The sequence below is a fragment of the Oculina patagonica genome, unplaced genomic scaffold (assembly GCF_052425735.1).
Source record: "Oculina patagonica isolate OP01 unplaced genomic scaffold, crgOcupat unplaced29, whole genome shotgun sequence".
NCBI classification, from domain to species: Eukaryota; Metazoa; Cnidaria; class Anthozoa; order Scleractinia; family Oculinidae; genus Oculina; species Oculina patagonica.
Genome location: NW_027558134.1, coordinates 1 through 10,803, shown reverse-complemented (window position 1 = coordinate 10,803; position 10,803 = coordinate 1). Strand labels below are relative to the sequence as shown.

The window sequence follows — 10,803 nt, the reverse complement described above, 5'->3', positions numbered from 1 at the left end:
CCGTAAACCGGGCTCATGTGAAGAGGCCCTTAGTCAGAACAAAATAATTCAGTTTGACGCAATTTTTAGTTTCACACATGCAGTAATGCCACATCCAATGCATGTATTATATTGTCACAAAACACAACAGGAATTTGAGAAAACAAAAGATATTTAAAAGACAATTAAACTGGCAAGGTTGTCTACAATTTTTTGAACAATTTGTTTATTTCTCATGAATAAATTTAATAATAATAAAATACTTGCAGATCACATCATGGGCGATGGCCCATCAGAGCACACAGCTTTACCAAACGATCATTTTGAGATACACGTTAGACAAGGAAACAAACAATGTCTACAGGAAAAGAAGGCGTCTGGTTGTTGTGGTGGAGTGTTGTCAAGAAGCACTTATGATGAACTCAAAGGGTTGTTTACACTAGCATGGCCAACAGTATTAGCCTACTTCTTCTACCATTTGGTCGCTATGATCAGCTTGTTTTTTGCGGGACGTGTCGGGGAAGTTGAATTAGCAGCAGGGACATTAGCTATTTCATTTATCAATGTTACTGGACCATCCATTTATATTGGTTTGGGGTCTGCCCTGGAAACATTAAGTTCCCAAGCATTTGGAGCCAAGAACTTTCGTATGGTCGGTGTTGTACTGCAGAGAGGGGTGTGGATTTTAGGAATAACGTGCATACTAACCTGGGCTCTGTGGATTAACACTGAGTTACTGTTGTTGACAGTACATCAGAAAAAGAATGTTTCATAGTAAGTATTGACAATATTTAAGTTTATAAATAGTATAATAATTTAATAATAAATTATTTAACATAAATTATTTGTCATTTGGCTTTGAAGCTAAGCTTGACCACAAATAGTTGCTGGTGGGCAACTTTGCCTGCTGGGTACCCTAGTTTATAAGGGGTATACATGTACCTAACATGTTTTTCCATTTACCAAGCCTTGTGGTCTATTAATACATGTTTTCCCTTTCAATTTTTTAATACTCAGTTTGACACAAGAGTTTGTCCTTATATGCCTCCCTGCTTCAATAGTAAGTTCTTCAAATATTTTAAAATGGCCATTAACTTAATGTTAACATCTCTAACTGAATATCTGTTCTGGAATGCACATTAGTGTGTTGTGAATACCATATTTACTCGAATAAGCGCCTCCCCTGAATTAGCGCCGCCCTTGAATAAGCGCCGCATCAGGGACAAGAAAGTTAATAAGTGACACCCCCAGTTAAGCGCCGCAGTCCCGGTGCGGCGCTTATTCGAGGAATTCCTAAAAATCCACTACCAAGCAACTCTAAAACAACATTGGAAATTTCTTAACATTAAAAGCGATGTTCTTCAATTCAAAGTGATTATATTTGTTGTGCAGGCTGTGAGTTTTGGCGGCATTACAAGCCCAACTTCCCTCTTCCTTTTTCCAGTTACCTGTGCAAGTAGCCTGTTCTCAGCGTTTGCTTTGTACAGATAGAAAAGACCGTTAAATTAAAAGAAAAAAATTCTTTACCACGTCCAACATTTTAATAAGTGCCGCTCTTGAATAAGTGTAGCATTTGAGATGCGAAAAATTTAATAAGCGCCGCGGCGCTTATTCAAGTAAATACGGTAGTCACTTAATGTCTAATTTACCTCTTTAACATCTCATAGCCAAAAATGGTGGTTCAATGGCTAAGAATATTCCTGGATTATCATATTCATGTTGAAAATACTAAAAATAATGTACTTGACATAACAGAAATTTCTGCTCAGGAATGCATGCATTTTTAATATGGTGAAGGATCGTTTTAATAAATATAAAAATAATGTCTTTCTTTCTGTGCATGGAGTATGTAGTAGAATCATTAAATATGTAATTTACAGTGGCTGTAATACACAGCTGTAATACACTGTTTAAATCTGCACATGGATCTTTGTTTCACAGGGCAATTTTCTATTTTTACTGTTGCAAAGGTATCTTCAAACTCAGGTACGATTCTGAATACCTTTTTTGAAATTACCTTAGAGGAATAAAAATACCTTTAAAACACCTTTAAATTGACTGTTGCAACCTTCTTGCACAGTTTCTTTCACTCATAAACTCGAATTAATTTAATAATTGTTATTCTTTTGTACTAGGGCATTGTAAAACCAATCCTTTATGTTGGTTTGGTCTCCAATGGTGTTCAAATTGGTATTAATTCACTGATGATGTTTGTCTTCAATTTGGGTTTTAGGTAAGGTGAATCCAAATAAATTAAATTATTTCTTAAATTTATTATATTGTTAAGTTAAGCAGTTTAGTTGGGAGAAATGTGCAGTACATGTAGAATCCCGATTTCTTTTACCCTCGGTTTCTCAAAACTCTTGATTTCTCAAACCAATTTTCATTTCCCCTGGAGGTCCGAGAAATTGGGAATCGATAGTTAGAGTGCGAGAGTAAGTGAGTGAGTGTGACCTTGTTAGAACAACCTAAACTAGTACTAATTGGAAATTAGGGGAGTGCTTTCGGCAGGGAGGAGTGATAAGGGAGAGAGGAGGGTGGAGTAAAAGCTGGAGGTAATAAGGTACAAGGAGCGGCACGTACGATATTATGTTTTCATATTCTCTTGATATTGTGCAGTTCCAGTAAATATCCATACCCACCCCACAGAAGGTCAATGGAAATTCTGAGGGGGGGGGGGGGTACCAAAATGAAAATATTTTAAAGGAGAGTATGGGGCTTAACTGAGGGTCCTGAAGGGGTAAAATGGGAACTGGGATTTGCCCATTTTGACTGGGATTTGCCTATTATTTCACTGGGAAAATGGGATTTGGGTCACTGGAACTGGGATACAGAAACAAAAAATGGGAATGGGAAGAGTGTCAGTAAATGACTAAACATACATATTTTACGCTCTGTAATAATCTTAAAGTCCGCATAGAATAGTTAAAACGCTGAAAACTCTGAAACGAAACCACTGCTTCACTGTATGAATGTCCATCAAGTGTCGATCAGTTTTCTTGACAGTGATTAAGTAATTCAGTGGAACAGCTATGACTGAGCATGGGCACAAATGGAATATTCAAAAGAAGTGATAGTAAGTTGTTCTCAGTCAGGGTAGTGGTAGGTAAGGGATAAAAACTTGACAGCTTTAGTTAAAGCTACTAAAAAATTATAATTCTCTACAAGACAAGCGAACAAATGAAAAGTGATGTTCTCAACAGTATTAGTGATAATAACTTGCAGAAATAAAAACATGATTTTGGATAGTCCAGTCCCTGAACTATCCCTTTTGTGCCCTATAAAGGGGTTGAACCCAGGTGCGAGAGGAGAGAGTCCAGGATAACTTGTATGTGCATGCTCGAAACAAGCCAATCAAAAATGACAGGGAAGTGTGGCTTTTCTTACATGTAACATGCACGCTAGGGTAATAATAGCTCACTAAAATGAAAAATTCAACTATGCAACCAAAGCGCGATCTGCAAGAAAAATTGTCGTAACCTTTGTCTAAAGCCGTAATTTAAAGAATAGGTACTAAATCCACATACACTAAATTTTTTAATTTATCATCTGTACGCGTGCGTGTCCAAAGGTACTGTGGAATATGGTTTGGTTTCCCCCCTTTTTTAAAGGGCAGGTGGGTGGGACAACAGATTTCTGAGCATGCACATGCAAGTTCAAGTTCTGGACACGCTCTTCCTGCGCCTGGGTTCAACCCCTATGTAGGGCACCAAAGGGAAAGTTCAGGGAGTGGACTACATTTAGGACAATACAGATATTATGCGCTTGAGACCAGATTTTCCACGCACTGTGAATTCCACTGCTGGGACTGGGATTTAGACAAAAAATTGGCTGGGAAATGGGATTTCGCCAAAATTTGGACTGGGAAATGGGATTTGGTACCCCCCCTTCAGGACCCTCTTAACTGGAATTTCCAGAGAGGTGGGGGGATTCAAACCCAGAAACCTTCCATGGGAGGGGTTAATGGATATTTTCTGGAACAACACATTATACCGGTAGGTCTGTTTGTGATGTGCAAACCTCAATCATGTCCATGCAGAAAATGAACGACATTGCTAAAACTGTTGAAACCTTACAAAGGTTAAACTCAATTATCAAATCGGGGAACCCCCGGGGAACCCCCAGGCATTTGCACAACGAGGTTTACAAATCCCCCCTACGCAAAAGCAAAATTTTTTAACAAAAAGCTACAAATGTCCCTTTCCTGGGGGGTAAAGAAGTGTGCTCTGCGAAGTCAAACAGTGCATTATTTGAAAAAAACTTTTCTTTTTGCCATAATTATACCTATCAGAGTTAATAAAATGTAAGGAAAGAGAGCTATTCCACTCTTTTTTACACATAATGAGGTTTACCTTACCTTATAAGTCATGCATGGAATGGGAAAGGGGAGATTTTCTTGTTTCCTGATAATGAAGAACTGAGATCCGTTGAATATGTTTTGAAATGGTTTATTACGGCGGCACTACAAATCCCGCGGTCTTTCCCCGGGGAACCTGCTATGAAAGTGCAAATCCCGGGCTACCCTGTGAGTGTTTAAAGTAAACAAATCCTGCACCATGCCCGCGTATGTCCCTGGGGTCCGCCCCCCGGGATGGCCGCTGATAAGTGCATTAATTGCTTAATAAAATTGTTACAGCCTAGCGGTATCTGCTTAATTAATTGTTTTTGTGCGCGCTGTCTTTGCGGCTCATTGTAATTGTTGACGTTGCTATGAGGTAATTAATTGCTTTCTAATGTCTTCTCACATGAGATCGAGGCCATCTGTGCCAGCCAGTCAGTCCAAAATGGCATCAAACCATGAAATCGAATGGAGGCGACGAAACTCTGACTTCATAAATTAGCCAACCTGCCACATATCAAGATACATAGAACAACTTACACATAGAAGGACTTTCGCTTGCATGTTCACAGGACAACCACAGGATCACAGGCCATAATTGAAATGGATTATGTATAGTGTATTGTGTGGATTATGTATAGTGTGGTACATGTAAAAATTGAAAGTTTTGCTATAATTGCCTGCTAATCAGTGTTTGTTTTTTTCACAGAGGAGTAGCATTCAGCTGGGCCCTTTCAACAATGACTATGTTTTTGTTAATGTTTGTCTACATGAAAGCTTTCAAGCTGCATAAACAAACATGGCCAGGTAAACCTACATGTGTGCGTTCATTAAGGCAGAAAATGACATTTGTTCATAATTACCAGACAAATAAACTGTTCATAACAAATTCCCCAGTTACTATAAAACAAATGATAGTCTTGGAACACAGAACCCTGGTATAGCGAATACCCACTGCATTGTTCCAGAAAACATCCATATTCCCCCCCCCCCCCCACCTAGAAAACTTTTTTTTTGGTTTCAACCCCCACCCTATGCACCCTATGTAAATTCCAGTTCAGCTTTTTACTTAACTTGGCAGCGTCTATTGTTTTGTATTTTTATATTTTTGTTGTACTTGTAGTTAGGTAAGCAGGTAGTTAGTTAGTTAATAATAGTTCTTAAATAGGCTGATGGAAATACCGTGTTAAAATAAAGTTATCCTATCCTATCCTATCCTGGCTTTTGAGACTCCACCTTTTCAGAATTTCCAATAACTTTCCGTGGGGTGGACATCTGGGAGACCGTGGATATCATACATTAGAACAAAATTACTAAAATCATAATTAGTACATTTCCCAGTCCCCTGACACTTCATTATATGGTGGTTTCATTGTATGTCACTAATACAACACTGTTTAAATTGGCATTACAGGTTGGACCACTGATAGTCTGTTAGACTGGGGACAGTTTATTAAGCTTGCTGTGTCTGGCATGGTGATGATCTGTATTGAGTGGTGGAGTTTTGAACTTGGAGCATTTTTAGCAGGTATAGTAAAAACCTACCATAATCAAAATGATTTAATTTAGCAACCTTTAAATGAGCCCCCCCTTTGGTTTAATAAACATACCCCTTGGTTCCTTAGAATGTGTTGAATCACAGGTGTTTGTCCATTGAGTTTTAGGTGCATGCTTATGCTTTTTTATTTAGATTATGTGATTAACTGGCCACCCTGTACAATCACACCTCACTTTTGAAATAAAGATGAAGACTTGTAGTATCACATGCCTGTAGGTAACACCCAGAGTCCTTGACAAGTTTGATGCAAGGGGCTGGGTCCAGGGCTTCTTTCCCAGAAAAGTTTAAAATTCAATGTATTAAGTATTTAATACTAGTAACAACGATTAAGTCTTGCCAATGAGTGTATTGTTTATTTTTTCTTAAAAGGGACTTTTGGTGAGGTACAGTTGGGAACCTATGGCATTGTTTTCCAGTGGGCAGCATTTCTTTATATGGTGAGAAATAATATTCCTTGTATTATTCCTTGTATATTGTACTACATGTAGAAATCATTATTTTATAATTAACTATTAAACTGAGTCCCCCATAATTGTGCAAAACACAATGTTGACACCAAGCAATGAGAACATTGCCAAAGAAAAGTTTTATTGAACAGTACAATAGCTTTTCTCCTGCATTTTTCTTCTTGGTACATTTCTTTACTGTCCCCTGCAACTGGTGTAATAAGCAACAACATGAGATGATGACCAAATTCTGCATAGTTTCTAAATTGTGAAAGTACAATAGCAAATGTCCAAGTTTTAATGTAGCACTGAGTCTACAGTGGTGGATCTAGGGGAGGGGCCTGTGGCTCCTTCTAATTTTTGCTAAAAGACATTTTTTTCAATGACTAATCCCCTGCTAAAATGTTTTTGGATGTACACACACACAAAAAAAGCCCCCTCCTCAGTTCAAGGACTGAATCCGTCACTGGTCTGCATATACAGCTGGAGATTAGTTGTGTCTCCAACAGACACTCTTACATTAACATTGTCATCAGATGGCCAGTGTCGTGGTTGCTTAAAAGGGGAAGCCACAAGCCATGCCGCCCACACTGCCGGAGCTTTCCCAGTTTCTGTAACATTAAGCAGCTAGGAATATTTCTACTCCCCCTGAATAGGATGCTAGTCCAACGCAGGGTACCCCCCCAGCAGTAAATTTGCCAGTACCCATTTATACACCTGGGTGGAGAGAGGCACTATGAGAGTAAAGTGTCTTGCCCAGGAACACAACACAGTGACCCCGGCCGGGGCTTGAACTCGGACTGCTCAATTTGGAGTCCGGCGCACTAACCATTAAGCCACCGCCACTCCCACTGGTTGCTTAAGGTCCCTAGTTATTGTCAGTAGCCTGCAAACAGGCTCCCATGTGGAGCAGGGCAAAAAATAAATCGACGAGCAAAGCAAGCTAAGCGTGACCTTTCTTTTCTCACCCTGTCCCACTTGGTAGCCTGTGTGCAGGCTAAGTAAGTGGTGGTTGGAGGGACAGGGTCCCCCCCCAGTAAAAATATGGGTGTGATCACGGTGTGATCACGGGCGTGATCACAAAGCGTGATCACGCGTAAAAACTTTTTACGCGTGATCACGGAATATATTGTGATGGAAGGTGATCACGCCTTGGTACGCTGGAAACCGTGATCAAACCCAAAATCACGGTGGCGTGATCACGGTCAGAAGAATAAAAAATTGCGTCAAGCACGGTCTCAAGCAAAATATCCTTGAATTTCTTAGTGAGACAAATGCTATTCCTAAATAAAACATCTAAACACCTTGATGAAATTGAATAACTCTTTATTTTTATCATATAACACGCTTTACAACTTTCACGGAATGTTGGCTGTACGTACGAGTGAAATCAATTCTAAAGCAAATAACAACTTGTTGTGAGCAAACGCTTGCACTTAGGACTAGCCCATTACCGTAACTAACTTGTAACCAAATAAACTGTAAAACAAATTATTTAAATGATGAAGAGTCAAGACCTTTTATCCGCAACAGTTGACCGTTGGTGAGTGCGCCATTATGGAAAGCTTTAGTCGTACTACAGTCATTCTTCGATTACATTGACGCTTGTGTATTTCTATATTGACCAGCCGTTTAAGCTGACACTTGCTCACCTCGATTTGCGAATTGTCTCGGTTCCTTCGATTCCCTCGTTGCAGAATTCAATTATCCAAGAAGTAATGTTTTGTAGAGAGCGGTAAACCAATTCATCGTTATTTCAACTTGCCGAACGGACTAAATCAACATTTGTGCTTCCATGATGTTGATCTAACGTGGACCGCAGTTACATTGTTGCATTTCCACACTTAAACTTACAAATCTGTCTTTAAAAAGGCAAATTATTTGATCAAATTTTACATCATAGCGAGCTATGAAGGACTAAGACTTTCCCGCTGTAATATCAACGGTTGACTTCAATTTTGTAACATGAGCAAGCGGTATTGAAAACAATAAACGTGTTGTCAAAATTGACCAATCGCGTTTTGTCTGTGCTTCATGAAACTTGAGATTACATTGCAGTCAGCTATTTTTGCGCCCGAATTCCGTCACGTATTTACGAAAGCCAAAGATCAGCGCTGAAAAATAAAAAAGATTATGCTGAGAAACAGAAGAAAAGAAACAAGCAGTGTTCTTGCAAATTGTTTCCATGTGACCACAAGTTATTATGAAGCCAAAACAGTCAGGAAAAACAAACGATTGCCAACTTTGTCGGCAAACTGTTATTAATGTTTTCATTCATTCTGACGCAGTAATCACGCCAAAAGCGCGGACTTTCATCGGTGAGTAAATTACGATTTTGAAGAAAAGGGACAAAAAACTACAGCTTATACCATTACTTAAATCTTTACATCAAACTTGAATTTACGTTGCTACTTTCCGAAGCAACAGATTATATTAGTTTTAAACGATCCGCCTGTCAAGTGTCGTATTTAAGTGTGAGCGCACAGCCGGACAAATTGCTACATTGCAATTAGAACACTGCTGATCTTACCGTTGCAGATGCTCAAGAATTTAGTTTAAGATTATATTAATTTTGGTACGTCATTTTCAAGGCTCCTATCTTGCTCTCTACGGGAAGAAGTAGTTTGTCTATCGCCATAACTATAACGTGATCACGGTGAATTGGCAGTGATCACTCTCATCACGGCGTGACAGGAGTGATCACGGGTGTGATCACTCCCATCACACTGTGATCACGCTATCCCAAAGGCGTGATCAAGGTAAAAGGCGTGATCACACCCGTGATCACAGGCGTGATCCGTGATCACACTGTGATCACAAAATATTTTTACTGGGGCCACTACATCGATTGCAGCCTCACCATTGCCGTTAAGTATAGTTAGTTCTGATTATCCTTTAGTTACATGACGTCAGACTAAACAGTAGCAAGTGATTGCTGTCAACATTGCAGTCACATTGGCGCCATTAGCTACAGTTTGTTCTGGTCATAAATAAGTTTTGGTTTTGCATTTCATTTTGCTGTCATATTCTTTAGTTTGTTTTGTTTCCTAGTAAGGGTTTTTGTTTGTTTGTGGTTTTTGTTTTTCTGGCGAAATCACTCATAAGGTTCATACTAATTGAGAAGAAAAGAGATCACATTACCAAAATAAGCAACTAAGATTTTCTATGTCTTAACTATTTAAGTTAATGGCCTTGATGTGACCACAGCCATTGTTTGACAAGTCCTCTAAGCTTGGCCACGGTGTTTAACAATCTGTACATTGAATTTAACTCTTTAGATTCCTCTTGGAATAAGTGTGGCTCAGCTGCTGGGGTTCGTGTGTGAAATGCTCTTGGTGCTGGCAATGCCCAGGCAGCAAAAAAGACAGTAAAAGTGGCTCTTTTACTTGTTGGTAAATGAAAGAAATATTTATCAATATTTATTCTATTAAAGTTGTTCTAGGCTGGTGCTCTTTTTTGTTTAATATTATAGATTTTTTCCTAGCAATCTTATTGTTAATTTTCCACACTCAATTATTTTATTGCCTCATAAAAAATGCTGGTCCACATAAAAGAACTAATTTACAATTATTTCATGAACATGCGTTGGATATGAGATGGTTGATAGCCAACAAGGTGCGTAGGTCCGAGTTGGCCATAACTATCTCATATCCAGCAAGCACGAAAGAAATCAAAACTCAGAAATTGCAATAGTGCATGCACATACAGAGCACTTTTGTTCAGATTTATAATGCAAGCATCTGTGCAATTCTCATTGTTTATCACCCTAAAAATTATGGAAATTTTATTATGATTTAATAAATACTTAATTATTTATAACTTTTTATATAACATAACAGTTTATTTTCATGACCCAGACAACGGCTGCACAGGAAACTGCACCACTGCATGAACAGCAGCTGGATATAATGTGTTTCTGTTATTTTCATAGTGTGTATAGAGCTTGTAGTATTTGCCGTCTTCTTTGGACTTTAGGAAACCACTGGAAGGCTTTTCACAGACAACAGGTTTGTAATATCACATGCGGTAAAATTAGGCAAAGTTTGTTTCAGGCCAAATGAACCATAAATGCAGTTAGCTTATCCTGGGCTCTGTAGCATTGAGCCCGTTATAGGTATAATATTCCTATAATATTCCCCCTGGATGGGATGCTAGTCTGTACATCTAGGTAATGAGAGGCACTGTGAGAGCAGTGTCTTGCCCAAGAACACACCACAATAACCCTGGCCAGGGCTTGAACCTGGACCTGCACCTCCCAATATCAATATTGCAGTACTGTAAAATGGATAAAACTTTGAGAAACGCACAGTGATCTGGGTTCTGTAGCCAATTTACACTCTTGGCTCTTTTCGTCTAAACAGACAGTCCTAGCAGTTTCAACAGGCAGAGGTCAGTTAGTTTCTTCTTGCATTGCAGTGTCTCTCAAGGCTTATCCTGCCAATGCTTGAGCGGCAGGGCCAGCTGAAATAATGGCAAATAAA

At 39.0% G+C, this 10,803-nt stretch overlaps 1 protein-coding gene across 1 annotated transcript; it reads left to right on the top strand.

Moving 5' to 3' along the window:
* Positions 1-256: 256 nt before the first annotated feature.
* Positions 257-10,341, top strand: LOC144640385 (multidrug and toxin extrusion protein 2-like). Its single transcript, XM_078499552.1, has 9 exons — positions 257-753; positions 997-1,039; positions 1,921-1,965; positions 2,115-2,212; positions 5,028-5,125; positions 5,733-5,846; positions 6,246-6,313; positions 9,601-9,714; positions 10,254-10,341. Exons 1-8 carry the CDS (start codon positions 257-259, stop codon positions 9,691-9,693), a joined length of 1,056 nt encoding a protein of 351 aa, XP_078355678.1. The 3' UTR covers positions 9,694-9,714; positions 10,254-10,341.
* Positions 10,342-10,803: the final 462 nt, after the last annotated feature.